Below are 22457 nucleotides of genomic sequence, written 5' to 3'. Positions count from 1 at the left end.
GTGAAATTAGTCAGGGGGCAAAGGTGAAGAGGTCAATCACCCTGCCCATTCATTCGTGTGAGGTGTCCATCTGTCTGTTAAAGTGCGTGTGTGTTTAAGGAGTGTATTTGTGTGTGTGTGTGTGTGTGTGGGGGGGGGGTGTCTTCAAGGGAGTGAAATGCTGCCATGTTCTGACAAGCCTGCTGCTCCCCACTTTGAAAATTTAACAGGAAGCCAGTGTCAACCGTCAACCTGCCCATTAGCAGCATGTGATAAAAGATACTATTATGCTTCCTGACTCACCGCAGCGTCATGAGGATGCCGCCACACATTCCAGCAGTCTTTGATAGTAACATAACCGCTGTGTTTGTATGCAGGGGAACCTCAGCCACTGAGACAAACCTGAGAAAATCTTATCAGAAAAATGATGCTGTGGAGTTGGGAGGCTTCCTGGGAGAAAGGAATATGCCCTGAGCTTAACGCCTGTCAAGTTCTTTTGCAGATTAAAGTCATTAAACCGTTTTCACAGCAGACATTTTGACTAGTCACACAGGTGTAACTAATAATATTATTAACGTCAGCATCCGTTTATATATTTCAGTTCCAGTGCCCTGCTGTTGTGCATGTTGTCTCATTGGAATGATTGCTTGAAACTTCTACTAAGACCAGCTGTATTGACTTTGCATTTCCAGAGTACAAAAAACAAACAAACCAAGGCTGTTATTGGCTAATCTGCAGATCAGTTCGTTTTTTTCCCCGCACTATCCATCCGTATGATTAAACTAACCTTAAGTGACATTCACACATCTACGCTACAGAAAACCAGCCAGAAATGCTTGATAGCTCTGTAAATCTTTTTAACATCAGACTTTTTGACATTTCATTGCGTGGAAACCACAGGTGTGACTAATAACACTAAAGATGTCTGCATTCCATTGGAACATTAATGTTATGTATGTTCGCACACCGGCATGCCCTAAATGCAAAAGAGCAATCTTCGCTGTTATTACTTTTTCTTTTTCTGACAAGTCCGAAAGGTGTACTAAGCCTGAAGAAATGTGCTTTCATTTAATCTTACTGCGGATTATTTGACAGTAAAGTTTATAATGCAGTATTCAGCAAACCATCCAAACACAGATAGCTCTATTTCCCCTTTTCACACACCGTTTTGCAAAAAAAAAGACAAGGCAATCTCAGAGAAAATAAGCGAGGTGACCGCCTGGCAGCAGTGTAGAAACTATACAGCATGAGAGGGAGAACTGCAGGAAGACATTTGGAAAAGTGCACAAACTTTCTGTAAATACTTTGCTCTCTATCCCCGTCTATCAGAGGCAAACGTCTGTCAATCAGTTCAATGAGCCGTCAGGCAAGACAAAACATTTTTTCATCAAGAGAAGCCTTCAGTGGCATTTTTTGCCCTTCTTTCAAAGAAGAAACTCTCAAAGTTTCAATTTGCAGCAGGAGATAAGTGGATATTTTCACAACATTAACCTGACAGACTGATCAGTCAGTTTTGACCAAGTCTTATTGTACCTTAATCAGCCAGAATATAACTGCATCATAAAACATTATTTTCCAAATGTGAATTTTATTTTAAGAAGCCGTTATCATTGAATAACAATAAAATTAAGTTTGCTTAACTAATGAAGACTGTCAACCATCACCCATAGCGCTATTTTTGATCATTTCATGCAGTGTTAAGTGGTCATTTCTCTGCGATCGGTTTCCATTAAAAAAAAGATAAAAATAATGATATGATTTCATCTGCATGGCTTGGATTTGATGCAAATGTATAAACTTTTGCCTTTCCTACTGGGACAATGGAAATGTCTGCTGTGAAAAAGACTTATGGATTCAGTGTGCTTCAATATCGATCGAGCTGCAACGAGTTGCTCTGGGAAAATAACTAACTACTCTCATTACAGTAATTGAAAATCTCTTTGTTCTCACAAGGTACACTCAATAATTTCTTTAAAAAGACTCGTTTTTTTCTGCACTCTTATTTCTTCTTTGAGAGAGCGAGAGAGAGAGAGAGAGAGAGAGAGAGAGAGAGAGAGAGAGATGGATTATAGAAACGCCTGGAGATACTCGGCTCTGACACAGACAGGAAGACTTTTCATTTCAGTTTGCTTTAAAACTTTTTTCTCCTAAAGCAATTTTGAAAAATTAGGTTTGCTCATATGAAAGAAATAAAAAAAAAAAGGGATGTCTTTTGCTGAACATCACTGAATTAAAAAGGGAGCAGAATATACAGAAGGTTTTGTGAGCGGATCAGACTTTCTGCGGTCTCAAACTTGAGGTCACTCTAAGAAAATGGTTTGTGTGGATTTCAACAAGGACTCACACCTCTGCCGGTGAAGAGGATGGACAAGTAGCGGTAAATCTATTTCAGTGAGATGGTTAAGTAGTTTTTCTTCAAGGCAACATGTTAAACGGTTCTGTGGTTAAGGCTGATTTCTGCTGTAACATCAGACAATTATGAGGATTAAGGACAGTTCACTTATTCTTTCTCTATAACCAAAAAAATGCCATTTCAGTTGGTAAAACTAAGTGCAAACGTCTCAGCCTGCAGCTGGACTCAGACTTCAGGCTATCATACGCGCTACACTCTTCATCTTTTGGATGTATTTCGTGTCTGACAGCCATTGTGTTTTGCAATAAAAATACTACAGAGTGTTGCTTGTGTCAAATTCTGAGAAGTGTAACCACACTTGAGAACATTTTCAGCTCCGCATTGTCCTGAATGTGCATTGTTCGTTTTAGGTGGTCTACCTCCCTTTCTTTCTCCAGCAAACACTCTCTCGCCCACAATCTCGGGATTTAACGTGACTGGATCTACCGTTGTAACTGGAAGGTCATTTGTTCCTTTTAAGTACCCTTAAAAGTATAGAGTTTAATATTCAACCAAATCAGATGTGATATTACCTTGATCAGCCAAATGACTGAAATATTGTTTAGCTGTAACTGCTTAATTATTCAAAACTTCACTTGGTTTAATTTCAGCAGCTCTTGTATAGACATTTGTTTCCCTGCACAGATGATGATGAAGTATTGATGAGAGTGAATTTCCCAACAATAATTCCGCAGTTTATAATCTAAAATCAAGGTCCATTGTGAGCAGGGTAGCAGGACCCGAGGGGGGACATACAGGATGTATAAATAACTCCAACTCTGAATCTGACTCCCTGTTTCTAAGATACAGTACACTGAAAGCGTCACAAATAGACTCCATCTGACTTTACTGAGGGGTCAATTTCATTTTAGGGGGCTGCATTGTAAATGGTGCCATTTTTAGCTAAGTGGGTATGTGCAGGGTGCATTCTTTGAGTTCCATTTACTGTAGCACCGACATTTATCAGATACCATGGATTAATCTGGATGAATGACAGAGCAGGCGCTGTATGGTCATACAGTAGACACTCTATTAATGGTAGCCTGTTTAGTCAGCGTTTAACCTTGACAAGCTCTGCTGTTGCAAGACCATAGTTGAAAGCAAGCAAAACTATAGATTACAATTTTGGTATAGTTTTTGTTGTTATCAGCTGCACTAAATAATTAGTTTAATATGCAAAAATAAAAGGGGGCAGCGTGGCTCGAAGGTAGAGTGAATGTCTTGCAACGAAGGGTTGCTGGTTCAATCCTCACTTCCCACGGTGACCACGTCCAAGTATCCTTGAGCAAGATACTGACCCCCTAATTGCTCCTGATGGCCCTGAGATGGACTGGCGACCAGTCCAGGGTGAACCCCGCCTCTCACCCAATGTCAGCCCCCCCAGGTACCCTTAATGGAAAAGCAGCATAGAAAATGGATGAATGGATTGATAAAAAAAAAAGACTATTTGAGGAAAATGTAGAATAAACGGCGGACCAAATTTTCTCTCAAATAGTGTGCAAGTGCAAATGCAACAACAAACTTTAAGTGTGTATTTGCATGTGTAACCTAAAAACCACAAGATTTCCAGTTTCTGCATCAGGGGTGAGAATCAGAAGGGATATGACGCTACTGCAATACTTTGCCCAAGAAAACAAAGTATCACAATACAGTGATTCCTGCAATGACTGATCTGATGCAAGACAATTCATTTACATTATCTACTGTATGTACTTTAAATAGAGAGGAAACAAACCATCCAAATGGTACGACAGCTGCTGCAGAGGAATAAAAACAACACTGTTTTGCACCTGTGTGTAGATATCATTTCATAAGAAGGAGTATTGCAATATCTTGCAGTATCGAACTACACTGCATTTATACTGTAGTCATACTGCTACTGATGAGTGCCACAGGATTACAAAGGCTGATGTTTTTTTTCCAAATTATATATATTTTCTCCTCCCCATTAATATTAATATGTTTCTTTATCCCAGCAAAGAAGTCAAAATGATTTGTCTTTTTCTCAGAGAGAGGGCTTTAAAGGTTAATAATTGTGATTGCAAACAACGCACACAAGAAAACATTAGCACTTGGAAAATACAAACACATTTTCCCTCTCTGGTTTTCACAGTAAACTGCCAATCTCGTTACTGTGATTACAGAAACCATAGCAACGGGTCCACACTTGCCTGCTGCACTGAAAAAAACAGTTTAAATCATTAAATGAGGGATTATTGAAATGTTCACATTCTCAGGCAGAGGCAGCTCAGTGAGCATCAGCACATGCCGGACAAGACACAGCCGTGGTCTCCTCTATGTAGAAAACAGGTCTGAGAGAGGAGGACACAGAGGGATGAGACAGATAAGAGAAATATGATGAGTGACATGACAGTTTGTCATGGCCCCAAAAGCCTGGCAGAGGTGAAGAGCCGCTCTGGGCTGTTCACTGTATGGTAAATGAACTGCTGAGACACTTCTGATGGCAAGCAAAGTGGAGTAATTTATTGGGTCAGCTCCACTGAGGTATGCTACGTTGCATTCCCGACACGCCTCGATCACTGACAGAGAGATTAGCAACGGGGTCTTTCTCCGGGATTCTTGTCTAAAAAGAAGATTGGTGGTTAGAACTCGAGGCGTTGCTCTAGCGGCAGTGGAGGAGACTGCTGTGTCCGTGTCGATCATCTTTAAGGGAAAGGAGGAGCTCTGTTGCTCCAGGTGCTTGACAAACTAGATGCGTGAGAGGAAAAGCAAGGCCATAAAGCTATAACGGAGCTGTGGCTCTGAGAAACTTGTTTTTAGGGTGATAGAGTGAGTGACGGTCATGCTTGGCATTCATGCTGGCATTTCTCTCAAAAAAAGCTGCTCTTGATCGGTGTTTCTTCTGCCAAAGGAGGACAGATAGCAGGGAGAAAAATAATGAGATCAACTCCTCCTCAGTCGGGTGCTGCAGCACCATGCATGTTGCTAACATCAGGAGGCTGCTGAGGGGTTGGCCGATCGACAAATCTCACCCTCCGTCACCACGCTCGGTGGCTGGTGTTCCACTGGTAGAAAGATAGGAAGGTGACTGGCCCACAGTGGTGGGGTGAAATAGTCCATCTCTTCTTCTTTAGACAAGAAAGCGGGTTAAAAGGGGGATGGGGGGAGGGGTGAGAGGGAGGTCAGTTGATTGAGAAAGAAAGATAAAAGATGGAGAAAAGCAGGAGAGAGAGAATATAAGGGACCGACAAATGGATTAGCACACCTCTGAACACACCACATTCCTGGAAAGTAAAGAGGAACATTATGCAGTAAAGAGGATTACACTTGTGGGAATTACACATCAGCTGAGTATCAGAAAAAAATTGAGGGCATTCAGGAGAAACAAGGAGTGTTTTTCAGTCTTCCTGCCCTCTTTCTGCCATTTCTTTTGTTATCATGTGCGTGAAAAAGGATCTCAGAGACTACTGTATTGCAGAGATTCACAGATTCCGTCTTATATTGTCGCTGGAGGTTCAAAGGTATACAGGAGTAAAAGACACAAATCACTGCTTGCCTACAAACCCGTAAGCCTCAAGAATTCCAGCCCTCTCCCCTCTCTGTGTATCCATCTATCCATACAGCAACCTTTCCTCTGGCTGTCAGCTAACAACACCCATTGTTAAGTACCAGGAAGATGATACAGCTACCTTTGACTGGTTTGCACGCTTCAAATAATTTGAGTATTAAGCAGTAATTTAAACTGAGAGGTGTGCATTCTTACCCAACTCTTCCCAGAACACAATATGTTGAGAGCTTTTTTTGCTTTACAGCTTTTGGTCCTGAAGATTTGATGAGCAAATTCGCCCTGTCAACAGTTCAGCGATGTTGTCAGGTGGGGGGGCACCGATTAGAGGCAAGGCGCTGAACCTTGCTAGGATAGTAGGCACACAGTAACCTGTTCAGTCAGTGTTGGTATAGTTTAAATAGTCACTATTGTTGTACTGACTTCCTTTACATCAGAAGGTGTTTCAGGACAAAACCAAACCCTGAACATTCGTGAAGATGAAAGAATGAGTAGCTTTACTGAGAATTCTCTAAAATAGAGCCCCACAGTATCGGCTGACTTAACGCCTAAAATGCTGATAACACATTAAATCAACCCTTAAAACTCAATAAATTTCATTTATTCAGCAGATGTTGTCGTCATCGTTTTCTGAAGGAAGTAGTCCTTTACAGATGCTTACGAAGGGGCCCTGTTCACAAATCTGTGCTGGCGGTTTGCAAATACAGCACACATAGATTTGTAGACCAGTGGTACACAGTTGCACGTCTCTGACACCGGGGTCACATGAGAAGAATATCTGCTGCAAATACCTGCGTACATACAGGTCTTTTAAACCAGCTTAAACCTGTTAAAAAGTCTTTTTCTCGAATGCATTCCGCGCAACGTCTCAAACACGGCATAAAACAGGGTTAATAAAAAGTACCGAAGAAAGCTGCATGAACGGCAGTAACTGTGTTTCTTGGTAACTATTGAATTTCTTTCAGTTTTCTGTTTGACAATTGACTGACTGATGTCAAAGCGCTGCTTGAACAGAGATGTCATGGCATCAAGCTGGAAGCGAAGCCTAAATTATTGCATTCACTGCACATCAGAGCTGGAGCGGATAAGAACTCGTAGAGTCATTGGTCTGGGGACTGAATGTCGGTTCAGCATTGTCTTATTCCAGACAAAATCCAGGAGTCAGCAGGCGTTTTGGCCAGTGAGAAGGTGCTGTAGTGTTTCTAGCATTAGTAACTGAACTTAGGAGGGTATCTGCTCTGTTTGATTAAGGCTTCTATTGAATGTTTCAAAAGAAAACCCGGATGAAATAAACAGAATTTGGAGTCAGTAGAGAACAACTGGGAGAAAATACACACTCATGATGTGCATACAATACTTTAAATATTTGCAGCTGTTTGACTGTTAACAGCAGACAGCCAGAGACAGATCGCTTTCTAAACCAACAAGCCAGAAATATTTGTCGCCACCTGACTAAACTAAACTCAAGATACGATTATTGGGATAGAATTTAGTGAGATGGTGGTATGGCTTCACTCAGACAAAGCAGATCCAAGTATCAGCTCATGTAGTAACAGCAGATATAGGGGTACATTTACACTATCGTATGGCACATGATTAAAATGGCCACTGATTGAAGGAGAAAAGCCTCCGGAGACGTTGCAGCTGTATTTGGTCGGATGTCTGAGACGTCAATCTTCTAGCCAAGTCTTTGAATAGTGCCTGAACAGCAGGTCAACTACATCTAATTAAATCCACCTGCACGGAATAATCACCTTATCATAATGGTTGGTTCAGAACGGGGAGTGGGTTGCCAAATTGTTTAACAGATTATCACCATAATGAGTTTATTTGTGCAGCGGGCGCGTGTTCATCATCCTGGCTGTGACGTGTGTGACAGATGATGAGGATTGTCAAAGTAGTGCTTATTATCTTGACAGCCTGTTCATTTAATGATGGAAATCAAGCAATTCGTTCAAATACCATCCCGTTTAGGTGTTCAGTGCTGGATGAGCAATGCAAGTGAAATAAACCCTTTAAAATCGAGCTGTACTAAAAAAAAGACGCATTGTCCTTGAAGGATAAATCGCTCGCATCAGCAACAACATATAAGAGATTGACTCTGGAAGATACGGCTTTGATTCAGAGAGTGATGAAATGAACATTATCTCCTTCTGTTAAATATAAACGCTCCTGTGGCTGGCTTCCATTCTTTTAAGTCTTTAGTACTCCTGTTCATCCGAGTGTCTCAAGGGTAGCGCATCTGTCTACACCTTCAGCATCACCGTAAAGGAATGGCTTCATGAAGGACACTGCTGCAATCGATGAGGTCAGATTTGTTTTGTCCAGACATTGCCAACCTGTTAAATGAAGCCCTCTAATAGCCATGGAGGAATATGCTGTGAGTGACTCAAAAGACTCTGTCAAATCCTATTGGAGCGTCAGGACTGAGACGCATCCACAGAAATAATCTGATGAGGACTGGCAGTCTAAACAAGAACCTTCGTTCATCATCATACCCCCCAAAAACACATTTTCAAATATTTACCCGACAAAATCTGTACAGTATTTTTTTGAGATATCTAAACCGCACGGTGCCGCCACGTTGGCGGAGGTTACTTACCGGGGGAGGCAACTTATTTCACTCCCTGTGATAAATGTCGGGCCCCTGAGGGAGGAGATATTACAGTGCTTCCAAACATTAACCACCTGGAGCATCAATAGTAAACCTTCAGTGGAGGTTTAACAGAAGTAATCTACAGCTTCTTCTGAATAATTAAATTGGTTTCCATAGTGTGCGCCAGCTCCAAGCACCCGAGGTTATCTCCACCAGGATAGCCTGGAAGGTCTGGTACTTAAAAGGGAGTTAAATGGTAAACTATGGTTACAAAAAAGAAAAGGAAAAGAGAGTAGGGGAAAAAAAAGCTTATTGGACAAATCTGGGCTGAATGGACGCTTGAAAGTGCAGTTTCACTTAAAAGGTTTTGGAATCACATTTGTTAGATAAGTCTGTCTGAATCAAACTCTATTGAAGTTAATAGGAGGATCCTTTTTCGCTTCTCCTTTGTAGCAGATTAAGACAAAGTAGAGCTGTCTAGCCAGGCAGACCCGAGCCTCCTTAGATACCTGACATGCAGAATGAGTCATTTAGAACATTCCGGAAAGGATTTCAACATGTTGCCCTCCTCCAACAGCCTTGTTTTTAATTACACGCTCTCCTATTCCTGTCTTAGGGCGTGAATTCCTCAAGTATTTTCAAGCTGCTTGAATGCGCGTCAACTTAAAACGGAAGCTTCTCAGCACGTCTGGTGTGACTCACACACACAAACACACTCGGCAGCGTGAGGTTGCGCTCCGCCAGGCCCAGTTGTCTCAGGTCAGTAATTGAGATGCTATCTTCACAAGAGAGGAGGCACTTCTCCGAGGATCATTCAACACTGCCACAGCGCTCATTTCCATTTGAGCTGACTCATCTCTCTCTTGCTCCCCCCTCTCTCTCGCTCTCTCTCCCTCCCTCTCTCTCTCTCTCTCATCCCCCTCTTGTGATTATAGCATCTTATTCTTGGTGGCGAACCAGTTTCCACTAGAAGGAACTGACAACTTTAAGACCTCAATAAAAAACATTCCACTATTATTACGTGTTTTTTGGGGGGGGGTTTTGTTCATAAAGCAAAACGATAACGTTCTCGGCTCTTTATGGCAAAAGAAAATAAATATTCTACTTATAATCCTGCAGCTACTTGACTAACTTGTCTCAAAGACTGAGAGGAGAACTATAGTACTACACATTACGAGCTCTTATGGTAAAAATTTCTTCCAATGAGCTTCCATGAAAGCAGAGAAAGTCATGTTATGTGATATTGTAACCATTTTCTTGCTTTTATGATATATGTAATGATAAATTACACTGAAGGGTGGATTTGGGGATGCCAGACAGAAGAGAGTGTCATGCATCCTATAAGAAACAACCACAGGTTCAATATCCAAGTGCAGACTGCAATTTTTTTGGTTCTCCTGGAAAACAACTTCTATGAAACTAAGACTCTCAGTGATTATAGCCCCGCCCCTTATAGAAATGTCGAAAAGTTCTCATCGAACATTATTGCTGCTTGAAACGCTCATCGCTAGACTACAAGAAACAACCTTGAGAACAACTGATTTTTACACCATGTGCTGCAGAAAGGTGAACAGTTGTAAAACTCTCGCATGATCTGATTATGCATACATGAACAAAAAATGCTGCTAAATCCTGACTAAAAGCATCCGATTTTGGACGTCTTAATTGAAACAAAAGCCTGAATTCAACCAGAATATGTTATTTGCAAACAGCTTTAGAATCTGTCATTTTCATAATATACCATTAGCCTGCATGTAGCGTAGCAAGTGATTTGGGGACAGAAAATAGATTCCAGCAGGCCAGTTGACTTTGTACTCCCAGAACTGTGTTGTGCATCTCCATTTCAGACAAACAAGCAACAGTAACCAAGTGTGTACGAGGTCCAGTGCAGCAGCTCACCTTGATTGCAAGTCTTCCCGGTGAATCCGGGGTGACACTTGCACTTATTGGGTCCCACGCAGTCTCCGTGCTTACAGCCAGGCTGGCACACAGCTGTTCGGGACAGGATTCAAAGAGGAAGAGACACATCAGCAAACCACAGACAACTTAATTCAACTGCTTCACGACTAACACAACCCCTTGGCTCTAAATTATCTGTTTACTCTGCATTACAGCAACAAGGAAGCTCTAATTTATGTAGGACGTATTTGTGTCTCCTGATATGACAGATATTACCATTGACTAGTAATAATAGAGACCCCAGTTGAAGCTACCTAGTTTGTTTGTTTTCATTGCAAAGCCCTGCATCTTGGGAAATGTTTTATTTATATTAAATCATTTCAAATTGGATGTGATAAATGAGGAATTTGACTTTTTAAGGCCAAGTAAAGTTTTGATCCCGGTTATAAAATGTGATATTTACACTGGCAGGCAGCCAAAGAGGATTACCTTAGTCAATAATATATTCCCCTCAGACTGAAGCTGAAACAATCAGAGAACCCAAATAGCAAATTATAATTAGCCGCACAGTAGGATGGTACATGGTGCGTAGATGGTGATATTTTGAGATTGTGCAGAGATGTTGTTTAGCTTCACTGACTCTCGGAGCTGGAGGCTCGCCCTGCTTATCTGCCTGTGCTTACTGCAGCATGCCGCTAAGCATGTCTGATATGCGGAGCTGCGGCCAAGTGTTACTAATTTTCATTAAAGGCTTCATTAATTCTGTCATAATATAGTGCAATCAGAAGACTTAATTATCACTGTGGTGAAGGATTGAAAAGGAGGAAGAGGAGAGAGGAGGAGATTTTGCTTATCACAGCAGCCGGTTTGTTGTTGTCTCCCAAGGTGTGCTGTTTAAAGTCTATAGAAGTTTTATTGTGAGCATACAGCTGCACTCGTAATGTGTGAAGAACGTGTGATACTGAATTCATCAGTATGTTTGTGATTCAGCTTGTTCCTTCTTATGAGTGGAAACAGCTTTGGATGCGTGTCATCCATTATCTTCTGAGCCAACGCTCCCTAAATCTCTCCACTGTAATAAACGCCCAAAAATAATGCACATATTAAAGAATGATTGGTTGAGTCACATACCCGCTTATTAAAGCATGGGGCCATAAGTCATTTCTTACCAAGGGAATGGTAGGAAGTCTAAATGGCTACAGAGCCAACTTAATTGTAAATGTTATTAATTGAAATGGGTTTTAGTCTTTTTACTGTTAAGTTTACTTGTGTAATTGCCCCTGTGTAAACTTCAATATTGTTCATTTAACCTCGTTTTAGACGGCCATGTACAGTAAACTTCCTCTATTGTGACCCACTTTTCTTTGCCGATGTTTCTGTACCATTCTAGATCAGGGTTGCACAATTAATCAACATTTTGTCAACATTAGTATTCATTCAAAATTCATATTTTCATTGCAGTATAAGTCAAAATAATCACAATTAAGTTTAAATCTGCACGACACTAAATGCACTCCTGCCACAGTCTGTGAGCATTTAAACACAATCTAATTAGAAATTTGGTCTGGGAAGCAAAGTCTGAGCAACACACCAGGGATATTTTTTAGGACTTCTTGGCAAACAAATATACGTAAGAGAGACTTTCCCAACAGAAAATTGAAACAGTGACAGCAAACCGATGTGTTTTATGAGGTTAACGGTAGAACTCTTTATCTAACATGATAAGATCTACCGAGAATGTGCAGCCACATATTTGAAATGCAAGTTGCATTGTGCTGCAGTCAGGAAACCAGATACGATGTGATACATTACTTACATGGTCTCAGTTTCTGTAAATAGTACGAATATTTACTTTTTTGTCTAAAATGCTTCAGTAGTGCAACTGTGCCAAATTTGTCTACAGTTTTTTGTTCAGTTATCAATAAAAAAAAAACCTTAACAGATTGTGTTCTGCCCACACTGCCGCCCTGTTTGACTGTAAAAGTTTGGTTTTCTTTATTTCGCATCCATATTCACCTTAACAACCAACAGCAATTCTGCAAAACTTGAAGATGTGTTTTCAGAATTGAAGCTATGAGCAGAGCCTTGATATCGATAATCAGAAGTGTTTCCTCAGTGATTGTGATAATTACTGCACGTAAGGTAAAAGCTGCTGACAGGCATCTGACAGAAATAAAAGAAAGGGCCGAATAAGACTCTCTATTACTCTCTAGATTGGTTTAGAATCTCAGATTTTGCATTCATACACGTCAAGTCTGCAGCAGCAGGGTTATAACAACTGCAGCGCCTCAGGTTTCAATCTGCGACGTTGTTCTAAGTGAATTCAAAGGCACAAAGGTATGAGGTAAACCCCACCCCCTGACTGCCCCCAGACTCATTCTACTCTGTTTAGAGAAGCCATACTTTCCCTAACAAGATATACATCAAAACTCAGCAGGGAAAAAAAAAACAGTGAAGTTTCTGATGTTAAAGAGGAATGCTTGTCTCCTGCGTGGAGGAGAAGTTGAGTAGTGGATCAGTGGCGGCCATCAAACAGCTCCTAGTGTATTTTTAAGTGTCGTGTCTGGCATGGAGATCAGTATTCATTAACCACAGCAAAGACCACCGAGGACTAAAAATGACTGTACCAGCTGGAAGGCCAAACATAGAATATGTGACCCTCGTTCCATGAACGCCATCAAAACATCCAGAGTGATGACACACTTTCCCTGTGTTTTACATCAGCCGTCCCTCCAGACACCAGGAGGCTGCTGCATACTGATCTTCGGATGCTGTCACACACACAAAGTTGGTTTGAGGCTATCACAAAAATAAAAAACAACTATTTTTTTTTTACTGAAACCAATGTTACATCATTATTTTCATATTACAATCCTTATTGATCAAAATATAAGACCTCAAGTGACACACAACACTACTTCTAAAGGTATTTGCTGCTTAATTTCCTTAAAAAATACCTTTCCCCTGATCTGACAGCATTATTACAACTGATGAATAATAATAGTGAAATCATTTTTAGCCATCTACATTATTCATACTTATTTTTTTGTTAATATGGGCAAAAGTTTTATGCATAGAAAATCGTTTCAAACTTTTTTGCACTGTGTAGTACAATTTTTTACAGTGTCTTTGAGTCTGACAAAGTCGCTTTGAAAAAAGAATCGCATCATCGTTATTGCAATTATGAATGATACACTGTATGTGATGAAAGAGGAGTTTTAACTTTTATGTTACTATCACCGGCCATTTTTCCCTTGACAAATAGAAAAGAAAGATTCTTATTCTGTCCATACAAAAGTTTTCAGTTGACTATGTTACAAACGGAGAAAAGCAGCAAATTCTAATATTGTAGAAGCTAATATTTGACATTTTGTTTGACTGATGACTTCTGATTATTGACACACTTCTTCCGCTGTAAGATTTTAGATGGCCTGAATCAACTCTCTGGTGTTTGATCGACTGAATATCTTCTTCAAACTTCCACGTTGATGAATTATAGGTCCAACTTTCCAACACCTGTCACCTGAGCAGATTTCTAAACAGTAAATCCTCCGTTTTAATATATTTATTTTGGGGGTTTTTCCCCCTACTCTACAGATGGATGTCAGTTCGATATATTAATCGCGTTATTGATTTCACCTTTAAAGGACTCATTAGTATTCAAAGGTGTTAACTGCAGGGTCGGATTAATAATGAGACGGTACAGAGCTCTAGGTGGAATCAGAGTCTGAAGAGTGTGAGGTGTTTGCGTAGATGTGAGGCCAAGGGGTGCGAGGTGTTAGTGGTGTTGAGTGGGTTCGGCTCTATGAATAGGAGAGTAAGCCCAGGATTCAGAGGATGTGCCCCCACCAAGACATGTCTAGCAAGATTATTTCAAGAAACATGTAGAGCTAACCTTGGGGCCGGCACCTTATCCCGACTACTCTGTGAGTTAAGGCGAAGAGAGCTGCAAAACAAATAGCCAAACAAACAAAGGTTGCAGGCATTGCTTTAGTATTTGTGAGAGAGAGAAAAAAAAAAAAGATGTTAGACGACTGGTCACTTTGACAAAGACACATTGCTGCAAAAATAAATAAATAAATGAATAAAAGAGAAAAATAACTTTCTCTCCCCTTGTTCCATTGTGTCAGGAGTCCCAAATGTTCCCCGTTTCTCTTACGAACATGCTTTTTTTTTTTCCAGCTGAGAACTTTCAGTTATGTTCTCTTTTTCTGAAAATTGAACTCCAGCAGTATTAAGAAGCTGCTCTGCACTCGAGACACCCGCATTATCACCTTATAAAATCACAGCCTCGGTTCCATCAATGTAGAAATAAAGTCTGACTGACTGCGAGCTGCGGTTTACTATGAAAGCATTTGTTTTTTTAAATTAGTTTCAAAGCACCCCTCAAAGCCAGAATAATACTGAATATGTGCCTTTTGTTTCTATATAACCCTTCAAATACTAACAAGCAAATGTTCCCAGTTTGTTTTCGACTTATTATCTCAAACAGATGAGACGACGGTTTATGTGCCTCTTGCAGTTCAGTGGTCATGAACCATAGTAAAGCAAAGCTGCACAGATAATCATGACAAAGTGAGTTACTTAAACTACAATATCGTTTTTCTGCTTTCATTGCTCCATAGTTAGCTCAAATTACCAATTCAAAAGCCTTAATCCTGGCCAGAGCAGTTGTAGAAACAAAGACTGCAGTCAATCGAACTAAATCCTGGTCTCAGTGGATTTGTAAAATCCACCAGGACCGCTGAGGAAATTACAATGTGTGGTCCATTTGATATGGAGGAGATATTCAGCTCTGTTCTTTTACTGAGCAGGCTACTAAAGAAAAGAACAACTTCTATTTAAGTGTTTTTGGGAAGAGTCAAGTTAATGTAATCAATCCCTGTCCTGATCAAATTTGCTCATTATTTCTTAATCATTTCTTTTCCCCGTCCACGATAACTACAGCATGGGGAGGATGCAAATGAAGGCTGAGGTGTGATTTTTTTTTTAATGTGATGATCAAATATCACTTCATCAAATCTGCAGAACGACTGTGTGCGTCTGCGTCAATGACTGGAAGTTCATAAACGCGTGGTCTTTCCACAGACGGACAGAAATGTTTTTTTTTTTAATCATTTCTTTAAAACTGTAACTACACTTTTTAATTAGTGTCATCGCACCAACCAAAAAAATTTGCCTTGGCTGTGCTCACACTGTGCATGTGAGCCACTCGCATCGCAAGACAGCTGACAAAAGGTGTGGGAAATGTGAAAAAGCAGATTTTGGTGTTTAATCAGGAACTCGCTTGAACTGCAATAAATGACAAGTGAGCTGACAGGCCTGTTGCAACACTCTGCATTCTGTTGTTAGTGACTGTCTTCAGCTCTTCTCTATCCAGACACACCTTATTAATTGTTGTTGTTAGTCACGTTTATGGGTGAAGGGTCTCAAAACCCTACATCCGGGCAGCTCAGTGGTAAAAGGACCTCTGTGTCTGAGTTTGAAAACGCTTTCTGATAGCTGCTTCTCTGATGCTTTTTCCTCCGTGTGATTTTTAGCATCCCTTCACAAGCTGCTATGACTCTGATCATTTTTTTGGGCCGCAGCAGGTAGCTGAGTTCAGTAAAAACAAACGCTCTAAAAACTCCACTTCACACGAGCTTGTCATTACCAAAGAGCCAACAGAGAAAAGTGCCGGTGTAGGTGGTGAATATAATTGAGCATTAGAAACATGGATATTTCCCTTTGGAGCTGGAGGAGAGTGAATAATGGTCACAAATCTTGAAAATAAACTGCTGTTAGTAGACATGAACCAAGACGAGGGAGCCTGGGACGACGTCCTCAATAGCTGATGAGAAACGTCACAGCAAGACCAGTGACACTTCTGAGGAAGACTGCAGAACCACAGCACGTCAAGGTGAACACCAACAGATCTGGATACAGGCGATGACATTATGATTGCACCGATCTTTGGATGCCTGTTTTTCTAGCACTTGGCATGAACCAGGTAGGACGTATGCACTGTTAGCTCCTGTTCTGGGCAACTGACTGGCACGTTTTTTTTTTAAGACTAATGGATTCAACACGTTGACAAGGGCACGATCTCCTCATCGGCAGTGGTGAAGAGAAGTGAGACTTATTTCTGTGTGATTACTTCTGAGTGTATTACTTTGAAAATGCACTTGGAAGTCCAAATGGTGAGCATGTGTTCAGATGTTTCGCAGGTTGCAGAGAAACGTTGCTGGTTCGAATAAGTCGAGTGTGGCTCCTCCTGCTGGATGGCCTGTCAGACCATCAGAGCTTCAGTTAGCTCTAAATCTAAAGCTCCTCTCTCGCTTTCTCCATCTGCCTCCTCATGCTTACGTCTCTGGTGGCAATCATCTCCAGCTCTTTACCTCTAAAACCTTTTTCCTCATATCTCAGGTGTTCTTTTCCCAACTTTCTCTTTTTACTCCTTCAGTCTTTCGATTAGTGGAGGGAGAAAGAGAGAGAGAGAGAAAGAGAGAGAGAGGGGAAAAAATAAAGGTTGATCCATCTTCATTCTTTGAGAGGAGTTGCACAAACTGATCGCCAGGCTGAGAAAGCCACAATCTCATAGCTCTAATCTAATCTCTTCAATCGCCACACATACTCACTAAAACCTAAAATCTGTGGTGACTGCAACTTCTCAGACACTCACAGACAAACATGCGCGCACGCACGCACCCACACACACACACGCACCCACGCACACACACACACACACACACACACACACACACACACACACACACACACACACACACACACACACACACACACACCATCCTTTCTTCCCCAAAACTCCTTCCTATACGGTTCAAATCAGCGCCTCACTGACTTGATGGAATACTTATTGTAGTCTCATGTGAATGGATTTGAGCTGTGCAACCAGTCAGGCGCGTTTAAAAGCCTTAAGGTAACCGAGGGATTTCACCTGCTGAGGCTTTTGCTGAAAAAAAAAAAAAAGCGGTGTTTGAGTGGCAGAAGCAGCTTGATAAGGTGTTTCAAATCAAAATTGTTAGGATGTTAGGATCAAGATGAAACAGATGGGACTCCAGAACAACTCAGAAAACATGTCCACACACTGCTGTTTGGTCGCTTTGGAGTAAATTTGGAATGAAACAGATGTCATTCATGGTTGATTGAGGTTAAAAAAAGAAAGACAACTGAAATCACGAGACATTTTAATAAGTTTTGAGTTTTAACTGGTAAAATAAAACAAGATTCTGTCGTGATCCTTCTTTAAAGTGATATTCACCCAAATATCATTATCGGTTTATCAGTTACTAACAGTTAGCTGGCTTGCATTCATGAAGAATTTTCCACCCTGCGTGATTTCTTTGTGAAGCTGATGGAAATTGGAGGTTGAAAGCAAAACTATGAGAAAACTCAGTTGAAAAGCTCCTAAATGCATCCTTCAGTACAATCCAACTCTTCTTTATCTAGTCCAAACCGCTCGATACTTCAGAAACACACCACTTCGCCACTAAATGTTTACTTGGTGCACAGCGTAACTTGTGGTGTATTGATAATGTTTGTGGAGCATTCAGCATACGGCTAGATGAAGAGGCACTTGAGGGTTTGTCGACAGATGGGGTTTTTTATATGCAGTTTTGTTGTTAATCTTTCAGTCAAGCATGAAGCTTGAAGTTTCTCTATTCACCAAGAAGTCATGCAGCAGAATCAACTCCATCAGTTCAAGACATCTAAAGATTACCGATAAACCAAATTTATTTGAGTGAGGCATCGCATGTCAAAACCCATTTCTATTCCACCTTGAATTTTCAGAATACGGGAAGCTGTAAGGCAGACAGCCCAGTGCCCAGATGCAGCGAGAGATACTGGGCATGGAGATAACAGACTAGTGCCAGGATCACTGCTAAGTCTGGCCCACTTTCTAACCAAACACCATCAAGTCATATAATAGAGCTGGTCTGAATAAAACAGCAGCATGTTTTCCCAAATCCATCCATCCTATAGAGATCGTGTGATTTAAGAGTCAATGAAAAAAGGTAGGAGGTGTTTGAACAATGCCAACTACTGCAAATATGTGTATATATATATATATATATATATATATATATATATATATATATATATATATATATATATATATATATATATATGAATAAATACATTCAACTCAACTCAAGTCTGTCACAAATTATTAACATAACTTGACTGTAAGTGTTTATTTAAGAATATAGCAGCATTATCATGTTTGGTTTCCTTCGTCTTGTAAAGACCTTAGGTTAGTCTGGCTAAGCTAAAAAAAAATGCAAAACAGCAGGGCCATGAACTCCGTGAAGTAATACTGCTTGTGTTGAGAAAAACAAAATGTGAAGCCTTGTAGTAATTTCAACTCTGAATGAAAACGTTGCTTAGCCTCATTTATTTGGTTTTGAACTGGAGTTGTGATAAATGTTAAAGTCAACCAATCAAAAGTATTTCCTCAGGTGCCACGGCACTTTCAGACCAATGAAGCAGTGTATGACATGTTTCCCACAATAAATGAATAAACACAATGAGTTAAAACAACATGTTAGCTATTGGATGACAGCTTTAATACATACAAACATAAATCAATGGAATCAACAGAAAATAAGTGGATTAATAAACATAATTTCTACGATCTATCGATAACCAACATGCATATAAATTCTTTGGCCTTTTCCACTGAAGACTTTTATGTTCCAGATTCTGTATTTCCACAATCTTTTTCAATACCAGGTGGTTTTGGATGATGTTCGCTGTTTGGTGGACCAGAGATGAAAAAGCTTCATCCTGACAGTTTTCCTCATTTCGGTACAAATTTTGCCTGGTGACTCTAACAGGAACGACAGCAACAACAAAAACAGCTGCAACCTGAATTATTTGCTGATAAAATGCAAACTGTGTGTAGTGAGCTAAAGTTAGCAGCACTCTTAGCTGGGAGGAACTGCTTGATCAACAAAAACACATCCACAGCCAAACTTAGTCCACTTACTTAGATTTACAACACATCAAAAAGTGAATGTAGAAGTGCCAGTATGGTCCACGTTCTAAAACAAAACTGCTGCATAGTTGTTGTGGACCATAGTAATTAATAGTAAATAAATAAATAAATCCCTGATCTTTTGGATATTGAAAACAGAGACCCTTGACCTAATGAAGTCACCTCCAGGTGTTTTAGAGATTTTGCCTTCATGATAGCTTGCATACAGACTCCTGAACAGCTACAGCCATCATCAAAAATAATTCAAGAAAAGATGGTGATGGTCCAACAGTGTGAATTGCTTTTATACTGATGGATGTGGATTCACAAAAACAAAATCAAAAGAAAACCTGGTTTAATTTTCTTGGCTTAACCAAGTATAATCCACAGCTGCAGACTCTCCTATGAGAGCAACTCATACTTGGATTAAGCTTCACCATCTGATTAGTGCCAACATTTATTCAATCAGCAAATGCCTCAAGCAGGTGACGAACAGTGGAAACAAATCCAGAATGTGTGACAATGGCTGCAATAAATTTAGAAATTGTGATGGAAATATAGTGTATTTCCTAGAATAAGATAAGAAGATGGATACCACTCTCCTATCTGGGCGCTAACTGCTAAAGGCAGCAGAACAGGGAGAAACACTTCCTTGTTTTTCACTTGGTCAAATTGATTAAATAGCTTCTTCCCTTCCATTAAGTGTTGTAAAAATGGGTTTAGTAGTTTTTGCATAATCCTACTGGCAATGAATGGCAGAAAAACATTCAAAAAAATTCTTTATTCTAGGTGTTTGTGGATGTTAAAGTAGTGATGACACAGATTCATCAGCGAGGTAGCTAATTCCTCGTTAATGCTAACCTAAGCCAACCAGCTGCTTCTGTAGTTCGGCTGCTGTATTTACAAGACCCATAGATTAGTATCAATATTCTCATCTCGAGCTCATCAGTAAATTTGCTAAAATTTCAAACAAATCGTTCATTTCCTGCAGTGGAAAAGTCTGTTTTTTACTCAGTGAGTAAACCCCTTCCTGATCCGAGCTTAACAGCAAAGCAACTACTCTGCCCTCATACAGACACCAAGCCATGCAGAGGATTTGATATTAAACCCATGTTAGTACACCCACACTTCCCCTGGGTAGAATTAATGGAGAGCAGAGGATCTTTACTCACTGTAAAAATGTCAAAAATGTCTGTTAATATTTAATGTGAAAGCAGTCTGACACTGCAGGGTGATGCTGTGATAAAATAGAGGCATATCTTAGGAATCCTTTCCGTGGTTTTGCTGAATATGCAAATGAGTCGAGGTCATACACCTGACAACATGATAGCAACCACTGGTTCTGTTTTTTCAAGGTGGTTTTCAACCAGTGGTAAAAATCAATCTCGTTTTATATCTATCCACCTCCGGCTATAGTCTCGCCCTCATTATAGCAACCCACAGTGTGAGTGTAAATGTCAGGCAGTCCTCCAGTCCAATCAGCCATTACAATCAATCTTTACTCAAAGATTGTCTCAGGTGTGACGCTTCGTTAACTGGGTTTTCGCCCCAAGCCTTGAGCTACGGTGCTCATTTCACCTCTCTGTTTACTAGCATCTTTGACCCCAGCTTGAAAACCTGGCAACCTTGTTAGCCCCCACCAGCAGCAGCAGGCATGGTGGCACTCACGCTGGCAGTGACCCCAGGAGCGGCGTGTCCATCCCCAGCAGCAGTCCACCCTGGCTCCGTATCGACACAGGCCGTTGGACGAGGCCATCTGCCGTGGCCACCTGTAAGAGGATGACATAATTAGTTCACAGCCAATTAAAATGTCAAAATGAAAAGTGGGGGTCTTTTTTAATGTTGTTTAGTGGATTCAAAACATTCCTTTTTCCAGCTGTTGGAACATTAAATCTTTTTTTAAGTATGCTAAAGACAGATGGGCAAAATATCTGTCAAACATGCATTAGCATGCAAAAGGAAACCGCTGTTTTGTAAACACGAATTTGCAGGTTTGCTCTCGTCATTGAAGTCACGCTTGAAACGAATATTGAGTTCCATTCATCAAATGTTCTTTGATCTAGAAGTTTATTTGACAATTCATTTCAGAAGAAAAGCATGATGAAGATTTGCGACACCATCATCCAGGTGTGCAAAGACGTAATGTTACGAAAGGTACACCTTACTGTAGATGTCAGGAGCAAGGAACAGGAAATAGCCATAGGGTTTAACTTCCTGTCTATAAGACTACAAAAGGGTGTCATCAGTGATGTGCATGGGGTGGATGGGTGGCCAGTTTTTGAAAAAAGCGCTCTGCAGTGCCCTCTTGGGAGGCAAAATGCACACTTAAGTGCCCTCTAGGAAGGAAAAATTCACTCTACAATGCCCTCTTGGGGGCCAAAACTCACGCTAAATTGCCCTTTTGTTTGGCAAAACACACTAAACTGCCCTCTTGGTAGGCAAATTGCATAGTACAGTGTCCTCCTGGGAGGCAAAACGTGCACTAAAGTGCCCTCTTAGGTGCCAAAACACGCACTAAGGTGCCCTATTGGTTTTGCAAAACACATTTAACTGCCCCCTTGGCTGGTTAAAACATAATAAACTGCCCTCTTGGGTGGCAAAAACGGGTGCTAAAATGCCCTCATCAGTGGCAAGAATGCGCTGTATGTGTCCATTTTATTTCTCCTTTTCACCCCGCCCTTCAAAAAGTCTGTGCACGCCACTGGGTGTGAGAACAAATTTACGTCAAGAACAGGACCAGTGTATACAAGCGCTTTTGTATGATACAGATAATTCTGTGATCAATAACTGAATTTGAGTGTCAGATTATAATTTAATATTGATTATTTGAATGGTGTGAAAAATGCCTCTCACTGTCTACAATGATGGAACTCCACTTACACAGAAAGCAAAAGCGTTAAAAGAAAAACAAAAGCAGCAACACTTAAGGCTGGATCCAAGATTGTGTGATGTTTCTACTTAGAGAATTAAATGAATTATTCATAGAACTTAAAATTATTGATTCATTGCAAAACACTAAATGAAACAGAAATATGGAATGCTACACTTTTACCACATGAAGTGGAAAATAAATAGCAAATTGGCACTG

General features: G+C 40.5%; 1 protein-coding gene across 3 annotated transcripts in view; it reads right to left on the bottom strand.

Moving 5' to 3' along the window:
* Window positions 1-22457, bottom strand: part of npnta (nephronectin a) — a 50893-nt gene that overhangs the window by 17303 nt on the left and 11133 nt on the right. The window contains exons 2-4 of one of the 3 annotated variants that reach the window (XM_086211656.1): window positions 21038-21138; window positions 14288-14338; window positions 10393-10485 (exon numbers count right to left, since the gene is read on the bottom strand). In XM_086211656.1, coding sequence (XP_086067782.1) covers window positions 10393-10485; window positions 14288-14338; window positions 21038-21138 — 245 coding nt within the window. The remainder of the gene's footprint in view (window positions 1-10392; window positions 10486-14287; window positions 14339-21037; window positions 21139-22457) is intronic. The other 2 variants (XM_086211657.1, XM_086211658.1) reach the window with 2 other exon arrangements.

Source organism: Aulostomus chinensis, chromosome 8 (assembly GCF_037954235.1).
Source record: "Aulostomus chinensis isolate RoL2024-O1b breed Wild chromosome 8, RoL_Achi_v1.0, whole genome shotgun sequence".
NCBI classification, from domain to species: Eukaryota; Metazoa; Chordata; class Actinopteri; order Syngnathiformes; family Aulostomidae; genus Aulostomus; species Aulostomus chinensis.
Note: the sequence above shows the minus strand (reverse complement) of the source record. Positions and strands in the feature narration are given on the sequence as shown.